This window comes from Drosophila suzukii, chromosome 3 (assembly GCF_043229965.1).
Source record: "Drosophila suzukii chromosome 3, CBGP_Dsuzu_IsoJpt1.0, whole genome shotgun sequence".
In the NCBI taxonomy this organism is placed as follows: Eukaryota; Metazoa; Arthropoda; class Insecta; order Diptera; family Drosophilidae; genus Drosophila; species Drosophila suzukii.
The window spans coordinates 26,007,325-26,027,532 of record NC_092082.1 but is presented as its reverse complement, the minus strand read 5'-3'; the positions used below and the strand labels follow the sequence as shown (position 1 = coordinate 26,027,532).

At 43.1% G+C, this 20,208-nt stretch overlaps 3 protein-coding genes across 4 annotated transcripts; 2 read left to right on the top strand and 1 right to left on the bottom strand.

Moving 5' to 3' along the window:
- Nucleotides 1-2,507: 2,507 nt before the first annotated feature.
- LOC108007663 (uncharacterized) lies at nucleotides 2,508-3,452 on the bottom strand. Its single transcript, XM_017071385.4, has one exon. The coding sequence runs from the start codon at nucleotides 3,435-3,437 to the stop codon at nucleotides 2,985-2,987; it is 453 nt and encodes a 150-aa protein (XP_016926874.3). The 5' UTR covers nucleotides 3,438-3,452; the 3' UTR covers nucleotides 2,508-2,984.
- Nucleotides 3,453-16,666: 13,214 nt separating this feature from the next.
- On the top strand, nucleotides 16,667-18,121 carry LOC108007674 (uncharacterized). 2 transcript variants are annotated; one of them, XM_065864688.2, is made up of 3 exons: nucleotides 16,667-16,974; nucleotides 17,031-17,216; nucleotides 17,271-18,121. In XM_065864688.2, exons 1-3 carry the CDS (start codon nucleotides 16,777-16,779, stop codon nucleotides 17,940-17,942), a joined length of 1,056 nt encoding a protein of 351 aa, XP_065720760.2. In that variant the 5' UTR covers nucleotides 16,667-16,776; the 3' UTR covers nucleotides 17,943-18,121. The 2 variants fall into 2 exon arrangements, with proteins under 2 accessions (XP_065720760.2, XP_016926885.3); XM_017071396.4 differs by having other exon boundaries at nucleotides 16,670-16,980.
- A 536-nt stretch (nucleotides 18,122-18,657) lies between these two features.
- Nucleotides 18,658-19,907, top strand: LOC108007681 (uncharacterized). The gene has a single exon (XM_065864689.2). It carries the CDS (start codon nucleotides 18,957-18,959, stop codon nucleotides 19,833-19,835), a length of 879 nt encoding a protein of 292 aa, XP_065720761.2. The 5' UTR covers nucleotides 18,658-18,956; the 3' UTR covers nucleotides 19,836-19,907.
- The last annotated feature ends 301 nt before the right edge of the window (nucleotides 19,908-20,208 follow it).

The following is a 20,208-nucleotide window of genomic DNA, read 5'->3' as shown; positions in this document are numbered from 1 at the left end:
GTGTTGAACAGTTGCAGACGGGTGGTGCTGCCACTTTAAAATGCGGGGCGCGCGTTTCAAAAGGTGTTTTCGGAGTTCTTTGACTAGGATCCATAATGAATAAACGCGTTATTAACCATAATGATTGTACGCGTTATTAAGAAATTTAGTATTTACGATTACTTCGCCATTTACTATAAAGTTATGAGCAATAAAAGTTTTCGCGTCCGCCCTTTTTAAGCTAAAGAATAAAACTGTTGCACTTAGGTTCTAATAGAGCCTACCAAGACCATGATTGTGTTAGCCGAGTGCCACGCCCACTTTAATATCCACCAACCACCCAAAACTCACAGTTTGGTTTCGGGAATATATATGAAATTTAACACCAATTTCAACAAATTTAGAACCGATTTTATAAAAAGTGGTGCTGAAAAAGAGTATGATTTTTCATGTTGTAGAATAACTTATAACGGGTAAATATAATAAGAACGAAGGCGAAAGGAAGCGCTTTCAACCCTATAAAGTGCATGAGAACTCGGAAGAAATTATCGCTAGAAAGTCCTAAATTGAGAAAATCTGGAAATCATGCATTTTTTTGTTATCGGGTTTCGACGCGCGCCGCTTTTACAAGCGCTTTCACGAACCTAACCCATATTCCCTTTAATTAGCCTGACCTGCCGCCCCGTTAAGCCCTTTAACTGCACCCCGTGGGCCGCAGACACCAGATACGCCAGCAACTGTTGCACCTTCACCTCTAAATGCGATTTCGAAAATGTTTGAGCAGTTCGCAGTGCCCTCGGGGTCGGGTCTCCGCCGCTGCCGACTGGTCAGTCACTGCTTGGGCTTCTGCGGCGGTTGCCCCGTGGACATTCTGGCTGCTGGACACTTGATGAAGCAATAATAGTGCAGAACGCTGGTCGGACCGTGGCCAATCAGCCGGGACGCAGACGCACTGCCAAGTTTGTGCATCGGTAATGAAGCCTCGCAGCCTCGCGCATTTCGGCATCTAATTTCGCCCATTACCATAAACGGCAACCCGATCAGTTTGGACACGGATTATTGGCAACTATTTAGTCGGGCCCCAAAAGGCCCAGAGCCGCCAGCCCGGCCGAGTCCTCCGTCAGGTTGGCCTCGATGCGCACGCGGCTGTCCGAAAGTCATGTTCTCGGCAGGCCTAATCTGAGTTTCCTGGTTCTGGCCAGCGCTACACGACCATCGGCCTGTTCGTTAGCCGACTGGCCAACTATGTGTGTTGTCGTTGATTGGCCAGCCGCCGTCCGTCTCTTAGTTAAACTCCTTGTTTTGATTGCCAAGTCGTAAAATGATGGATTACCGAGTTGGGATTTATTTCTTGTTACGGTCATAATAGATTATCTTTGCTCACTCATTGTCAGAGCGCTGCGCTTCCCCCAACTGCCCTCCCAAATCTCCTGACTGCTCGTTAGGTCCCGAAAGGCGGACTCTGCCTACCGTTTGGGAAGAAGCTCTCGAGCCGGGAGTCGTTGTCGTCGCAAGATTTGGCGTCTTGATGGAGCATGCCTAATCACATGGCCTACGATCGCAAGATGCGAATGAGCAGGCCGCAATTAAAAACGGACCCAGTAACCATTTCCATTATTGCAAAGTAATCGCATCAAATAAATTAGGTTTAACTCCAAAAGGAAACTCACATACAATAACTGTTAAAATACTTAATTGTCTATTTGTTCTAAGATCCAAAATTGTGCCGAGATAGTTATAACGCACTGTAAGAATTATTTGCTAAGTAGAAAGAAGCGTTTCCGACCCTATAAGTTCTAATTATGCCATAAATGCTTAATTTTCCCTATAGGAAATCGAATAAACTTTATTTAAAAAATTGGTCACGCGTATTTTTGTGGCGCTTACGTTTTCAATGATTTGTTGGTTTTGCAATTTTTTTTTGTTAATTTCAGCCAAAATATGAAACATTTTTGAAATCGGAAAATTCCTATAAATTGATTTTAGGTGGCCTTACAGTGATGTCAGTGCCAGTATATAAATAAGAATCACGCCAAGACAGGCCTTCCAATTTGTATTTTATTTTTCAAGGTTATTCTTTTTTTCAATATTTATTTAAACAATGCGTATGGCGGTGAACCCATCTCGTTCGTGTCGAAATTTAGTGAATCAATTAGTAAAATGGATGCATTTCCGACCCTACATATATGTATTTGGATCATGTCCGTCTATCACTGTCCGTATGGACGCTGATAAATTTAAACTTGTCTAGCGCCCTTGTTTTTAACAACAAATATTTTGTACATACTAATATCATGTACATTCCAAAAATCGTTAAAATCGGAAAATGTATTAAAAAGTTATAAGCAAATTAAGTGTGCAATCTTGGAAACAGCCGATTCGATGCATGCATATCTCCATCTCCCCCACACTCTCTTTAGCTGAGTTACGGACACCTAATAGTCGAGGTTGTCGATTGTAGCGTTCTTTCTATTACAAAGAAGGTCAATGCTGGAAAAATGCCTTTATTTACTATATATGAACTGCGATTACAGGTGAACGGATTCTTTTGAGCCGTAAACTTCAAATAATTTTCATTTACATAACAAACTCTAAAGTCCACAAATCGCAATAGTTTGTGGCGCCCAAATTGTAGAAGATTTTTTTAGTGTAAATTGAACTTTATTTTAATTGTCAATATCTGTCTAAATGCCAAAAAAGGATTAAGTCGGACCATTAGTTAATAAGTTAACTAACTACCGGGTATATGATGGTCGATGCATGCTTACAGTTTAAAGATATCAGAAGCGATAGTACAGGTTCCATGGGATTATTTAACATTTCGACTTGTAGAGTTGTAATCGTAGTGTAGAGGCTCGTCGACTTTCGTAATTTGTGTACAATTTTTAAGCGATATTTTAGTTTTTTTAATAAGATTTGGATAATAATCAAAGCCAAAAGGAAGAGCCAAAGGTTAGGAATCTAAAGCAGAGTAACTAAGTTGCACTTGAGATGCAGGTGCGGGTCTAGCCAAAGTAGGCGGGGTAGTACGGGGGCGGGGCTACAAGGGCGGCCGCCTGCTGCGGAGGAGCGATGAATCTGGAAAAGACAGTTGGCCGGACAAATCCCACGGCTCCAGCCGGATAGTAGGCGATAGTGGGAGTCACTGGTACCGAAGGCACTGGGGCGGCCGGAACTGGGCGTGGCACGGCAGCCCGCCTGGGCTGTGCCACATCCACCTCCTCGGCGGCGTCGTCGAGATCCTCCTGGGCCTCGCTGTTGGCCACCAGGCGAGCGGGTTTCGGCTGGGCCGCCGGTAAGCCAAACCCTCTGGCTGGCTTGAACCCGGCAGCCGGATAAGAGGCCGCCCTTTGCTCCTGGAGGCGCAGACGCTGCCTGGCCACGTCCACATCCGCCCCCACCACACTGAGCAGAAAGATACCTGCGAGGAGACAGGCAACCGTCGAGCTGAGTGCCATCGCGATGACTGTGTGGCGCTGGGCGGCGGGCTCGGCATTTATGCGATCTGCTTAGGATTCGGACGGTGTGCCCCCAAAACATATTTGACATTGACCCCAAAAACAAAGCAGTAGCCGAAGCCCGAATCAATCACCTGATGCACCTGCCGGCCAGTGCAATAGTCGCCCATCAATATGCAGCCAATGTTCTAATGTTGGTCCGTTTGCGCCCGCCATTTGATTCGGTCATTTTCCAGTGGTCAGTGGTCAGTGCCCAGCTGATTATGCAGATCGCCGTAGTAGCAGTCTAGTCACGTCCGCGCCCGACACCGTAAATTAAGCCATCTGCGCCGGCGTGGGGCACTCGGGAGTGTGGGGATTGGGGCATTTGACAAAATAGCCTGCCCACCGATCGACCCCTGGAAAATTGTTTTAGATCGCGTGGCCGCGAGGCACTGGGGCATTTGCGCGGCTCGCCGCTAGCTAATCAATACAAAGCGTTTTCATTTGGCCCCATGCAGGGAGGACGAGGACACTCCCCCGGACCACGTCGCATAAATTCGCCATAAGTTAGGCGCTCCACGGCGAACGGCGATGAGAATTGCCCCATAAATCCCCGCGAAATGGCCGCCATTGGCTGCCCGAGTTGTCTAGCCCAATATTTACAGCAATTTCAATAAAAATGCAGCAGCTAATTGATGTAATTAATTTATTAAATTACATTTGCCACTTTTTTGCCGCTGCTCGCCAGCCTGCCTGCCGGTTTTCTCCACTTCCAACTGCATCCCATCCCCGTTCCTGCTGCACTCAATGGGAGGCATCCACAAACGGACAGAAGTCGGTAGTTGGCAGTCAGTTTATGGGCCAGAGAAACTGCGTTTGGGCCGAGGAGGAGAGAGATGTGTCGTCATTAGCATGTGCTGCATCTGCGGATGGAAATCGACTGGCAACGGGGCAACTGTACTGCGGTTCGATTAGCTTTCAGCCATTGTTAATTGGCAAGGCTCGCAGCCCATCTGCAGCCCGAAATTGCTTTTCCAGAGCATTGTTCGTGCGTCATTCCGGCCAGAATGGCTGAGTAATTGTGGCGAATTCTAATCCAGCTCGCATGCGCCCAGGTCTCAGCTATCCGGGTTCAGGCCTGTGTCTCTTCCGAGAACTCCACGGAGTCCATCCATTCGAAAACTGGGCGTCATATTTCAGGCCGCTGCGGTGTCCACGCATGCGTCGTTGCCCCAGCTTCAGATTCAGATTCAGCTTCGCCTTCTGCCAAGCCATCCTCATCTGGGTCCTTGCCCTCTTTCCCGTCCCCATTCCGATTTGTGTGGATGCTGCAGCTCTGAATTGATGCGCCCGGTGCACTCACAATTAATATTTGGCTGGCCAAAGAGACGGCTGCCGGTGGCTGGAAGCCGGGCAGAGATTTCTCTAATGCCCGCCCGGTTTGCAGGCGCTATCACTTGATTTATTTTCTCTTTTAGTGTCTTTTATTTTATGATTTATGCAGAGCCACCAGTTGGGGCGTAGTATTATGCCCCGCACTGTACTGCTCTGAGCTGGAGGTGATCATCCCATCGCTGGCTGCCTGCACTTGTGCTGCTCGTCACGTTCCTGGCCGACGACGATCTGCTGACTCAGGATCCCCATTCCCCATAGTCCATACCCATTTCCCCATACCCCTTACCCATTGGCCAAGTGGCAGAAATAGACAAAGGCGGCGTTAACGACAATTGCGCACTAATTATCGCCTCATGCGATGGGCTGGGGACTGGTATGGGGACTGGTATGGGGACTCTGAAAGGCATTCCTGGCGGGCGTGAATTGAATTCCCTGCATCATGGCCACGACGATGCTGATGGTGATGAATGGCCTGCTCGAGGATTGCCACCTGTCCGGTGTTCGACGGCCACTGGTAACTACTTCATTTGGAGGCGACTAGCTCCGCACTGGAGCGGGCCGGGTCGCGGCTTGATTTATGGCGCTGGAAATTAAAGTTGCACACACTTCTGCGTGAGTTGCAGGAATGTGGCCCGCTCATTAGCCGGACAATGCGTCGGTATTTGGGTTAGGTCCAGGGAGTTATTGTCGGTCATGGTTGCTAACGGCCCTGGCCAACGCGGAAGCGCTGGGCCCAGGATAATTGCAGAACGGCAGGCTGGCCTGTCCAGGCCCATCCTCATCCTCGAATCCCATATAGCCGTTTTTCGAAATCGCTGACAAATAAGTCCGTGGAGCTCGGGGAAGACTTGGCAGAGCTCGAAACCTGCTTACATGGCCTGGTGTGAGGTGTCAGCTAACGCCACTGACAACTGTCAGGGCAGAAGACCCCACAAGTCTTGGTTCTGGTCCCGATCCCGATCACCAATAGAGGACTCAACTTCTGAAACAAGCTTGGAGCACGCAGCTTTTCAATTAGCTCACATGCAACGAGTGGTTGGAACTCCAAGGCACATGCGATAATTCAAAAATTGCTTTGGTACTGTTCGAGCTCCAGAAGCGAATGGATCCAATGCAAATCAGCTGCCATTTCGATTCTGGTGTGACTTTTCTGGGGAGTTCCTCTGAGAGTGGGCCAGCCGTAATTAGCCACTTGCCAGGAGTTCAATGGCGTTGCCTTGGCCACGTGCCCTCCGCCGGCGGCGTGTTAACTCAAGTGTGCCTCCGTTCCTGGTGGCTTGTCACTTGAGAAGGATTCGGGGCGCCATTGTCACCGCCTGGCTTGCGCCAACTCATTTGCATTTGGCTGTTGCGGTTGTTGGAGAGGGTCGGGTTCTGCTTGGTGTCGATTGCCGTTTTTCCTCCCAACTCCTGCTGTCAATCTAAATCAAGAAAAACACCTCTTGACGAGGTAAAAAACTAGTGACGATCGCACCTTCAACCATTCTGACGAAACGAAAACTTAATTGAAATGCATCTAAGTAGAGAAGCAGCGTTAAGAAAATTGCACCATATTTTGAATGCGTGAAACAAAATTCATGTATATATTTATTCTCAGCTGATAGATACGCCAGACAGGCAAAAATACATTTAATGTTTTAGACATATGGCTTCATTTCATAAACGGCAGAGGTTAAAATAAATTACGAAAACTAATTTCTATTGCCGCTTAGTAAAAAAAGAACCTGTTAAGGGCAAGGCGTAAACGAGTCTATATTTGTAGACATGTTTTTACAAACCGAAAACATGATTTGATTTCAGTTCAAATTTTCCATTTTTTAAACCGTAAGAAATCGTAAAGGAAATGTTATTCCAAAAACGGCGCTAAAATCTTTCCTATCACTTTTAAAAAGAGTTTCCTAAACGCGGAGAAAGTCGCGGTTAGTATATCTGATAGTCGAGGCCATCGACTGCAGCGTTCTCTCTTGTTTTTAAATAGAATTCTATAAAAAAAGTTATAAAATGCAACTTGAGCTTACCGAATATATGTTTCTCATTCAATTATTCGAACGCACATTTAGAACGACAATATAACTCCAGTTGTTTGAGCACAAGACTTTTGCAAAAAGTAAGATTTTAAAATTTAAGTTTAAAGCTAAAACTCGCCTGGCGCCCACATGTCAACAACTTTTTTCAATAACACAAAATTAGGTTTTGTTATGGGGTTAATCCATGTCCGGTTCGTTTTTAATGATTTTTTTAACATTTATTGTGAAGGGTTATTTAAACATAAGGCTTTGCTTTTTTTTATATAATTATATACAAAGTACATTTAAAATCTAGTTTAAGATATAAAAATAAAAACTTTTTGTGCACAGCTCTAACTTGCGGTTTCCTGCACTTTTAAAATGTCCTAAAAACTCAACAGTTTTCTAGCAGGGATCTATTTTATCCACTTGTCGAATAGGTTTCAAAATTGGCTTCCAAGCGCTCCTTTCAATTATCTACCATCGCTGATGCAAAATTTTGAAAAACTACTTCTGTGTCCTTTATTTAATTTGAGAGAAAAGGCTGAGATCGAAAAACTTTTCCTTCTAAATTCTGGTTTTAATTTAATTGCTTTAAAAAGACTTCTCTAACTTTCCACCAAAAAATTTCTCCTCCTTGTTGGTTTCACCGGAATGGATTGGCAAGTTCATGACACCACGTGGGCAACACAGAAACATTGGCGACAACCCGCCACAACATCGGGTTTTGGCTCATGTTGTTGCTGCGGCAACTGGCAACAGGTTGCTGCTGCAGCCGATATCAAATTTCAAGTTCGCTCAGCCAATTGGCGTTCAAAGGAATGCTAAGTTAAATGGGAAAAAATCCATACCGTCTGTTAAATTGCTATCCATGTTTTTGCAATTGTATGAGGCTGGGCCCATCCTTAATGTAAAGATGCCAAATGGAATCATCCCAAAACTTAAAATTATTTTTTTTAATTAAATAACTTTTTCAAAAGAAATTAAGGCAAGAGAAATATATATCTCTGCGGACGGCAGTTCACGTAGTGACGAAGCGCACTAAGCAACATGAGCTTAGGCTCAACATAAGCTCAAGATACAAAACTTTTGTTTTACGAGAAAAGAATCCGTTACTTTGGCGTGGATCCAAAATAATAGCTAAACTTAAGGCTTACACTATCCAAAATACGAATGCTACAGATTCGTTCTATATGTCACAGAAAAAGTAAATTAAAATGCTGATCACACTTAGATTCTTTAAATACAAAAAATTTAAAGTTATAGCAAAAAGTTTCTTAAATAAACTTTTTCTATATTTTCTTAAAATTGGTTCGAACTATTTCCTTTTTAAATTTTAAATTATATTGCCCTTGATATACCTCAACTGTTGATATATAAATATTATAAAAATAAAAATCACCGTTTGGAAGCGATAAAAAGTGCAATACGTTTTAGTTCGGAAAGAAAAACATTTCATGCTTTCTTGAATGGCCAAAAACTATGTAACATTAAATTGATGAAAAAAACATCTTATTAGATACTTTTTAAGTTGAAGAAAGTTCTCATATCATCTTGAGAACTTTAAGTGAACGGTCGTGTTTTTGTCTTGCGCTCCGAATTTTTGTTCTTTTTGTCCATAAACCATCGGGGTTTAATTCATATTTTCATACGTCTATATAACTTTTTATGTCCCTAACAACATCCGTTCGCTTCGCGAGTGCATAGTGATTGTTTTGTGTTTAAATTAACAAAATTAGTTTGCACGTCTAATCTCTGTGCTGTGTTTGTTGTTATAGTTTTTTTCTAATTGCCTTCTTCTTTTCTTCCAAACGCTGTTTGGAGCGGTAAGTGTCTAAACGGTAGTTACCCGCTCTCCCGCACTCCCGCTTATAACTTTGTTTTTGGAACATCTAAAACTTACGCTCCCCCAGCTTACTTACTCCCGCTCATTCTCTCCCGCTCTCTAACTCTCTCTTTTACTTGCGTAGCTTTATTCTCTTGGCACTGTGGTTCGGAATATCGCGATAATGGCTGTCTGCAATTTAAAGAAATGCAAGTCGTTAATTTCGGCTGGACAACAAAGCATTCCGTGCCATTCGTGTGAGAATATTTTTCATGCAAAATGCCTTGGCTATTCGGGCCTGGTACGCGATGCAATCGACATGAGAAGTGGCTTGCGCTACTATTGTGATGAATGCATTGCGTATGAAACCCAGGCACTCTCTATAAGGCGGCTTACAAAAAGCACTGTTACGGAATTAATCCGGAACAGCCGTAAAAATACGGATCTGCTTGTGGCGCTTGAGTCGCAGCTCACTAGCCGTATGCTATCTGAGCCCGATTCTCCTAAGCGTAAAAAGATCGCGGTCGATAGACAACCCACGGTAGCCGCTAGTGTAACTCTCTCTGGCGATCCGGGGTCTGCAGCACAGCAGTCGATCTCAGCCGCCGCACAAATGGTACTGAGATCGAAAGCTAAAAAAGATTCGGTTTCCGAATGCAAAGGACGCGAGATTTTGCCGCATGAGACGCCCGAAAAATCTGCTATAAGCAATACTTTAATAATTCCAACGCCGCATGTTGACTTAACGTCCGGAGTACCGAATGAAACTGGTAGTGCAGCCGTAAATGCCGTAGTACCTAAACCTGTCACATGCGTGGTACCTAAAACAGTCACCTGTGTACCGCAGCGGAAACAAATTTTTGTTTCTCGGCTAAATCCTGACCTTTCATCGCTGGACATTACGGCCTATATCCGTAACAAAGTTCAGATTGATGATTTAAAGGTTGAACGATTTAATTTTCCATATGCTAGGGAAGTATCATCTTTTAAGATCGGTGTTCCCTGTGCTCATTTTGCAACTATGTGCTCAGCCAATTTTTGGCCTGTTGGCATTTTTGTTAAGGAGTACGAAGCTAAAAAAAAGAAAACTCGTTCAAAAGAAGTTGGAAATCCCTTTAAAGAGCCATCCACATCTACATCCTCATCTATCTCAAAAAACTAGATTCTTTTCTTCAGCTTTATTATCAGAATACAAGAGGTTTACAAAGTAAGTTGACCAAATTGTATACTGATAGTTTTTCCTTGTCTTCCCATGTTATTGTTTTTACTGAAACCTGGTTAAAACCGGAAGTTCTAAGTTCCGAAGTTTTTCCAAGTAAGTACACAACTTACAGGCTTGATCGTCCGTCCCGACGTGGAGGTGGAGTTTTAATTGCAGTTGACTCAGAATTAACGTCTGAAGTAATAACGTCCGACGAAATAAATGACATTGAATTTCTGTGTATAAAACTATCCCTTCCGGGTATTTCTATATACATAACATGTTCATATATTCCGCCATCATCGGAATTCCCGACATATGCGAATCATCTGTCCGCTATCCAGTTTATTTCAAGTAAACTATCAGATAGGGATCAGTTAATAGTTTTAGGTGACTTTAATATACCTAGGGCGACATGGTCCACCGTCGAAACCTCAAATATATTGTTACCTTCAACGCAGCATGATTTTCTTGACGGTTTGCTTGATATTTCATTGTCTCAAGTAAATCATGTATTCAATTTCTTAGGACGATTACTGGATCTATGCTTTGTTTCCAGTCCAGATTGTGTCTGCATAGCTAGAACCTCTGCAATTACTTTACCAGAAGACCCTTATCACCCAACGCTAGAGCTGACTATTGACACGGGTACAAAAGTGTATGAAGTATCTGAAAAAATAGCTAAACGCATTCCCTGCTTTCGTAAAGCGAACTTTGCACTCATTAATAGCCTTATAGCTTGCTCGGATTGGTCCAATCTGTACTTAAGTACTAATATAATTGAAGCGGTTAATATAAAAACTATTTAGCTCGTTGCAAGACCCAGTTTACACTGGATCCAAAACAGTTTTATAATTTTGTTAATACAAAGCGTAAATCTTCTAGTTACCCATCATCACTTAAATTTGAAAATTCGGCTGCTAGCACTGATCAAGCCATAGCCGATCTTTTTGCACAGTTTTTTCAAACCACCTATTCAACATCAAGTCCTCCAGATCAGTCTTACCCATATGTCATTCCTAAATCAAACTTTATTTGTTGTCCTGTTATAAGTAAAAGCTCACTTCTTTTAGAATTGCAAAGGGTCAAACCAGTCTACTCTCCGGGTCCTGACGGAGTCCCTGGATGTGTGCTTAGGTATTGCGCTGAGACTTTGTGTAGACCATTGCACAAACTGTTTACTTTGTCTTTAGAAACATCCGATTTCCCACACAGATGGAAGGAATCGTTTGTTATCCCGCTTCATAAAAAAGGGAGTAAATTGAACGCATGTAATTACAGAGGTATTTCAAAGCTATCAGCTATACCGAAGCTCTTTGAGAACATTATTACGCCTCATTTACAACACAGTTGTAGGTCCCTTATTTCCTCTTGTCAACACGGATTTATAAAACGTAGGTCAACGACAACCAACCTTTTGGAGTTTACTTCATTTGTTATAGGAGGTTTTAGAAAGAATCGTCAGACTGATGTGGTCTACACTGATTTTAGTAAGGCGTTTGATTCTGTAAGTCACCCGATTTTAGTCCGGAAATTGGACCTTTTAGGGTTTTCAGGTGATCTTCTTAGGTGGATTTTAAGTTATTTGAATGATAGGACTCAAAGGGTCATTTTTAAAAACTCTTTGTCATCCCTAATCCGAGTTACTTCCGGTGTACCACAAGGAAGTCATCTTGGTCCGCTCCTGTTTACATTATTTATAAATGACCTTCCATTAGTCTTAACGAAGTCACGGGTTCTTATGTACGCAGATGACGTTAAGTTGTGCCTGCAATATAATGACCCCGCACAAAGTTTAGCTTTACAATCGGATCTAAATGCATTTCAAACATGGTGCATGGATAATGAATTGAATTTAAATGGTTCTAAGTGTAAACTAATGACCTTTTTTCGTGTCAGCCCCCACTACTCAACGTATACTTTGAGTGGTTGTGCGTTAGATAGGATAACGCATGCTGACGACCTTGGAGTCTACATGGATCCTAGACTTAAATTTTCCGATCACATTACTACTATGGTAAATAAAGCCAGGGGCGTGCTTGCATTTATCAAAAGGTGGTCGAAGGAATTCGATGATCCCTATGTCACAAAGACCTTGTTCATTTCATTAGTCCGACCAATTCTTGAGTACTGCGCTCCTGTTTGGAGTCCCCAATATGGGGTGCATATAGACCGGATTGAGTCTGTGCAAAAAAACTTCTTAATATTTGCCTTACGGAGACTTAACTGGGATACAAGCCTAATACTACCATCCTACTCTAGTAGACTGCTTCTAATTAACTTACCATCGTTAGCTAACCGTAGAACTATGCTTGGTATTACGTTTATTAGAAATCTTATTCATGGTGATGTAGAGAGTCCCGAGTTACTGGGTCGCCTGCATTTTAATGTGCCAAATAGATTCACTAGAAACTATATTCCTTTAGTATTAAATCACTGTATCTCTAATTACGCAATGCATGAACCTTTTAGAGTACTTTGCAATGATTATAATAGACTATATCATCTAATATCTACTACTGACTCACTTCCTATCTTTAAATCAATAATACTATCCTCCCTAGTAACTAATTAGTTTTACTTGATGTATTTTGTCTATTCGTATTGACCTGTATTTTTAATTGTCTATTGTTACATTGTCTTTTTCTTTGTCCGCGATTATGTTTACTCGCCCAAAACGGTGATGGGCTCCGCGCGTAACAAGCTTTGCTTGGTGTCGTAGGGCCACTTGTTTGTACTGACCATAGTGCATCAACGTCCAAGAAAAAAAAATATTTACAAGTATGTCATCAAAAATAAATATTAAGTTTGTTAAATAAATTATTTATTAAAACTAAAAATAAGTTGTACATACTTTATTTAAGTTCCTAGAAAAACGGCTTCTATACTTAAGTATGGTACGGCATACAGTAACAATTCGACTTGGCCTTGCCAACGGAAATATATATAACTATTGATTTTAATGCTATTACAATAGCTCATACGAGTATAAGTATTACATCGAAAGTGAATAGAACTCCCATTTTATAATTGATGATTAAAACAAAAACTTATAATTAAAAAAAAAAATTGTTTTAGCGGGGTAAAGGGTCGTGACGATCGCACCTTTAACATACAAAAGTTCTGATATACAACTATGTAACGAAAAATGATTGTACATCCGACTAAATAAATAAACAATAGAATATACCTTTATATGTAAGGATCTTAAGCATTTTAATGGAGCTTGCAGAATAGAAGTATATATTTTTGTATGTTGAAGGGCCGATCGTCACGATCCCTTACCTCGTTAAGAGGTGATTTTGTTTAATTTAATAGACTTCAAATGTTCGATACTGTTTTATCTTTTGAATATCAAAGGCACTCGCAGATGAAAGTTATGGTCGATGGGGATCAACAAGATTTTGGTCAAAAAAAAATAGTTTCATGATTTCTTTTTCAACCCAACATTAATGTGAAAAAAAATGTTATAAAATATTGAAAGCTCTAAAAAGCCTACTGCTTAAACAAAAGAGTTAAAAAAATAACAACAAAGTTAGTTGTGCGTGGCACACAGGGATAAATTACTTGCGAAGAATGAATACCTAAGGTATATGAATCTGAAACAACAACTCTCTAGCTTTTCTAGTTTCCGTGATCACAGGGTTCACACAGATAGACTAGATCGACATGGATCAATCGACTCAGCTAGTAATCCAGATCAAAGATTTTATTTTATATGACCGAAATACAATATACCCTTTATACAAATAGTACAAACCGAATATGTCGCGATTGTTTGTACCTAAAAACACTGAATCTCAAAAAATTTTTATACGGAGTATTTTATTGTAAATTTCCTTACGATACGTAACGTATTAAAAGTGAATAGTTAAAAAAAATTATTAATACTTTTTTACAGCAATTTACACTAAACAATTCCGTTCGATCGTTGTATCACTCGTTTTGATCGCACTATCCTAGCAGATAATACACATACTTGGGATTGAGATTCTTTTTTTATCGGGGTGTCACTGAAGGCGGACAAACACGAAAAGCTAGAAAACAAAGCGTTCGCTTGTCCAGAGCAATTATCTTTGAAAATGGAACATCCCTGACCTTTCTTGAGATGAAAGATGGGACAGTTTGAAAAGCAACTCAAAAAGATTCGTTGCAAAGTAATAAAAAAAAACAAGGAAGAACGCTATAGTCGAGTACCTCGACTATCAGATACCCGTTACTCAGCTAAATGGAGATATGCAAGCAGCAAAGCGAGATTAAAATGCGCCACCTACCGGCGGTATACAGATTTAAGCGTTATGGGCGTTAGAGTGGGCGTGGCAAATTTTTTTTGGATCAATCGATAGGTATCGACGAGACCAATACATTTCAGTTACAATTTTTTATCTAGCATGAAAATTGTGGGCGTCACAGGTTTTTGCGGTTTGTGGGCGTTAAAGTGGGCGTGGCAAACTTTTTTTTGAGTCAATCGATAGGTAATGACGAGACGAATACATTTCAGTTAAAATTTTTTATCTAGCATAAAAATTGTGGGCGTCACAGGTTTTCGCGGTTTGTGGGCGTTAAAGTGGGCGTGGCAAACTTTTTTTTAGGTCAATCGATAGGTATTGATGAGAACATTACATTTCAGTTAAAATTTTTATTCTAGCATCAAAACTGTAGGAGCCACAGTTTTGGGCGGTTTGTGGGCGTTAGAGTGGGCGTGGCAGTCTACTGAAACAAACTTGCGCTGCGTAAGAAGCTCAGGAATCTGCACGCCAAATCTCAATAGCCTAGCTCTCATAGTTTCCGAGATCTCAGCGTTCATCCGGACAGACGGACAGACGGACAGACGGACATGGCTAGATCGACTCGGCTAGTGATCCTGATCAAGAATATATATACTTTATGGGGTCGGAAACGCTTCCTTCTGCCTGTTACATACTTTCCGACGAATCTAGTATACCCTTTTACTCTACGAGTAACGGGTATAACAAGGAAGAACGCTATAGTCGAGTACCTCGTCTATCAGATACCCGTTACTCAAAGGGAAATGGAGATATGCAAGCAGCAAAGCGAAATTAAAATGCGCCACCTACCGGCGGTAGACAGATTTAAGCGTTATGGGCGTTAGAGTGGGCGTGGCAAATTTTTTTTGGATCAATCGATAGGTATTGACGACACCAATACATTTCAGTTAAAATTTTTTATCTAGCATGCAAATTGTGGGCGTCACAGGTTTTCGCGGTTTGTGGGCGTTTAAGTGGGCGTGGCAAACTTTTTTTTTGGTCAATCGATAGGTATTGATGAGAACAATACTTTTCAGTAAAAAGTTTCTATCTAGCATCAAAACTGTAGGAGTTACAGTTTTGGGCGGCTTGTGGGCGTTAGAGTGGGCGTGGCAGTCTACTGAAACAAACTTGCGCTGCGTAAGAAGCTCAGGAATCTGTACACCCAATCTCAATAGCCTAGCTCTCATAGTTTCCGAGATCTCAGCGTTCATCCGGACAGACGGACAGACGGACAGACGGACATGGCTAGATCGACTCGGCTAGTGATCCTGATTAAGAATATATATACTTTATGGGGTCGGAAACGCTTCCTTCTGCCTGTTACATACTTTTCGACGAATCTAGTATACCCTTTTACTCTACGAGTAACGGGTATAAAAAGTCAAGAAAGATCGCTATAGTCGAGTGCCTCGACTATCATATTTAGCTTATTAACTAGTGGCCTGATTTTATCAACTTTTGGCACGTCAATAGATATAAAAAAAACAACAACAAAATGTACCTTTACAGGCATGTTGTACTGCGGCGTGTCGAATGATAAAATTTGAGAAATTGTACTTATTTAGAAGATCGTATAACAAATTTTCGCCACCATAGTTGATATCAGAACTTTTGTATGTTACGGTGCGGTAGTCACTAGTTAACTTTTTAACTAATGGTCGTATTTAATCAACTTTTAGCACGTCAATAGATACTTAAAAACAAAATAAAAGTGTACCATGAAAAAAAAGTTGTCATAAAGGTGGGCGACACAAACTCTTGCCATTGGTGAGAGTGGGCGTGGTAAACATGTTTTTTGCCAATCAATTGGTATTGACGAAACCAACATATTTCACTTAAAATACACATGCGCCGCACAAGAATCTCTAGAATCTGCATGCTTTCCTTTAGCTGCAACTTCCTAGCTTTTATAGTTTCCGAGATCTTTGCGTTCATACGGACAGGCGAATACGGATAGTTTGACACGGTCACACAAATTTAAGGTCGAAAATGATTCCTTACACCTGTTACATACTGTTACATACCCTTTAACTATATGAGTAACGAATGTAAAAAGAAGCAAGAACGGTGTTTTTATGGGAGAAGTACTGGTAGTTTCGGGCGCGTATTTGAACAACAGATATGGCATGGTCTGCCAACAAAGACTGTTGCATGCCACATACGAGCTGCCAAGAGAAACGCGTAGCGAGCCATCACATGGGAGGGTAAGAGGTTGGCGGCAAGTGGCACTTATCATGCATGCGCCAGAAGAAACAGCAGCGCAGCAAACGCAGAGAATTTAATGGACTGTAATTACGCTTTGCAGTTGCACTGGGAGCTGGTGATTCTTGTCTGCTGCACTCTATAGAAAATTAAGACCTAAATTTGCCGGTGCAAAATTTACGACGTGTTTACGATGGCTCAAATTATTGGTTGCGCTAATGCGTTACAGAAACGCGAAGTTAATTTCCGCTTTCTGCGCTCCCGGACTGGTTATCAGATCTCAGCCACGGCCACGCCCCTTCCTCCCGGTACGGATATGAAAAAAGGGCAGGAGACCAGGTGTCAACTGTCAGGTCAAAATATTATAGGTCTGGAATCTCAGCAAGAGTTTAGTTCAAATTTTCAGTGATTGGTTTCAACATAGCCAAGCGTAGTTAATTTGTAAATTTTCGGTGAAATGGATTTGGAACGTGAGTTGCCCACCGACGATGCCTCTATGGAGCTGGAGGGGGCCGAACAGTGGACTGATCTCAATTCGTCTGACAGTCTGCTCACTCTGAAGCGGAGTTGGAGCCAGGAGACAATGAGACCACCCTCGGATGAAGAGGCTGTTCCATTCGAACTCAGCTCGGACGACATCCACCTTGGTCTGCTGGTAGAGGTTAGTACGATCACTGTAGGAGATTGGTAATAACGAATCAATCCCCGCAGAAGGGATTGATCGAGTACGACTCCCTCAACCAGCCCCCTGACGAGGACGAGGCGGGGGACTATCCCAAGCTTTTGTCCCGGACGGCGGATCGCGGGGAAATCGCTGAAATAGTCAAGGAAATGAGAAACGAATTCATGGTCAAGATGACCTCAAAGGCCAAGAGCTTCAAGGAAATTCTAATTAAGGTAGGATTGAGTACTTGTGTGTACTTGAATGATTTCTTCCTGTTGTTCTTTCAGAAGGGAATGATGGAGCCGATGGAAGGCAGCAACGTTCATCATGATCATAAGTCCGATGTGAAGGATAAAGTTAAGACTGATAACGATTCTAAGGTTCCTGAACTGGAAAACAACGCAGAGAAGGCTCTTAAGACCCTGAAACCAGAGGCCAACCGGAATATTGAGGTCACCCAGCTTATCAACGAAATCAATCAATTCACCTCCGGAATGGAGACAGATCCCGACAGCGCGGACTGGCCCAACTTCCGGGCCAACCTGCTGAAAATACATAAACACTATGTCAGCGTTGGTGAGCCACCGTGCGCAGTCCATATCCGATCTCCACCAGAAGCAGCCGATATCAGCGAGCCCTTGAAAGACCTCCGAATTCGGGCCAAGAACCTCGGAAGAAACATCCGAGGCCTCGAGTGCAAGATGCTCACCCTGGACCACTCCTTTGATGTCTTCTGCGATAAGTTCAATCGCAGCTTGATCACCAAGGAGCGAGTGGAGCGGGACATGGTGGTGCTTGCGATGATGCGCGATGGGATAGGTCGCCGGCTTAACCAAATGGAAGCGGAATTCCGCAGGGCCAAGGAGCATTTGTACAATCGGGGCAGAACTCCAGAAGTCAGAGCCAACTCGATTCTTCCTCCGCCAATTACCCAGTTAGTTGAACATGGGTGTGACTAGGTGGATCGCAGTGACTTTTCCAGCCGTCCAAATCGGGTTAAAAAACCTAAGAGAATGTGCCTTATATTTTTGAATACATCTTCTGATCAAAAGTAGAAAACCATATATTTGTTAACCTAAGCCTGACCTGTAATATTTTTTAAAAGATTTTTGTAAAGTATAAATTATGTGAAGGTTAATGGTATCTTGCTTTGTCTATATCTGCTTTGCAATAAGTTGAGTAAGTTGGGTTCCAAATAACCAAATATTTTTCTTTAATAAAAGGTCTATTGCGTTTATATAAATATTTATAGGCAAGTATTTAGGGTGACATACTGAAGATAACAATTACACATTCCGACCAAAAATGTTCTTTATTAATAAAGCACGTCTCATATAATTTTATTCAGATAAATTGGGCTTTTCCTAGCATATTTTGCGGTATTTATACGCCGTGTGAACGCCGTGATCTCGGTAACTAAAACAGATAAAGATGCTGATGTGCAACGCCCACTCTAACGCCCAGATTGCTCCCACATTTCAAAATGTTTTGAAAAAGTGTCAATGTAATTTTGTTTTGTGAAAAGTTATGAGCAATTACTATGTGTATCTTTAAGTTTGGTCAACCCAATTGCAATTAATAGTCTTGTATGCACATGTGCCTTCGATATGGTTGTCTACGATTTGCCATCTTTTCCTACTATCCCAATCATCAGGCTTCTGTGAAATTTTTTCGATATTTAGTCGACCATGACAAACCAGTTACAAATATTTGTCCGTCCGTAGCTCCAAAATTTCTGAATTTTTGAAAGGTTCCGCCTCGCAGGATGCTTTTTCCGCCAGCTTGCCTTCCGTGAATTCTGTTAGAGCCTTTATGGGCTTACCGCCAAGTCATCGCCCTCGCCGTGCAATCGTTCGTAATGTGTCACCGGCAAAGCCACAACTTCGTGCGGGACATCTTGGTTCCGGAGGGTCCTCCATCACTTACGCCGAAGTTCTACATCCTGCCGGAGGAGAACAGGCAGCAAATCGAGGATGTACAGCGAGGAGTTTGCCAATACCGACGGCATTTTAAGGCAGCTGAGACAGGCTGCTCCCCTGTCGGCGCGGAGCGAGTCCATCACCTGGCTGACGCCGTGCAACTGTCTGCCCATCTGGAGCCGGCGGCTGACCCGCAACGCAGAGGGCAGCCCACGGCACTCCGGCAATACTCAGTGCCGGAACTTCGAGGTGGAGATGGCGGACAGGCTGTGGTCGCTGTGGGGCGGTCTGCATCCGAGGGCTCCCTGGTTCGACGCGAAGGTGCGAGGTCGCCAGACGCTGGCGTGCTGCGTGGTGGCCTGCTGTGTGGCCAGCACATTCCGCCGCCTGGGCGAGTGGAGCGGGAAGCTGCTCGACGCGATCGTGGTTGACGGGGACCGCTACTACCGCGCCAGCGTGGAACAGAGCGAGCGCTGGGACCAACAACTGGGGGTGGACGACTTGGGCAGCGAGTGCTCGTTTCAGGACCTGCGATTCCTGGTGCAAACGGAGCTGGTGGCCTTCGGACTTGTGTACAGCGCACCAGCCAGCGCCGCCATGAGTCTGCTGGAGAGCCTCAACTACTTCTTCACGCGCTACCAGTGGGGCATCCTGGAGTGCCAGGAGCGGCACTTCGCCTTCGGGCACAGCTCCAGCCGCGATGGAGGCTACTTCCTCTTCGACTGCTCTGCGTGGGGCAAGCCCGTTTTCCCGGACGACATGGGCGCCGCGTACGTGCTGGTGGCCAAGCAGCTGCAGATGCTGCTCTACTGTTTTGTCGTCACGCTCAATGTGCGGCGCCGAAATGTCGAGTTCCGGCTTTACAACGTGGACATGGCCCGCAAGCCCAGCGATCCCCGGAAACACCATCACGATCCCAAAGGGGAAGCTTAATTTACATAAGATTCGTATTATACACGATCTTCGCTGTACGACGGACAAATAGATAGATGGATCTGAAATCAATACGGTACTAACTAAGTTCATGCTCAAGGGATTATTATTTACTAGTCATTGCTAACCTGTAAAGAAATATCAGGGAACGTAACGATTATAATTATACCCTTTACTCATAGAGTATATTAGGGTATATTGTTTTCGGTGAAGAGTAAGTAACAGGTAGAAAGCGTCTCCAATCCTATAAAGTATATTTTCTTGATCAGGATCACCTGCCGAGTCGATCTAGGCATAGACGGACATGCCTAGATCGTCTGTCCGTCCGTATGAACGTAGAGATCTCGGAAATTAAAAGCTAGGAAGTGGGGAG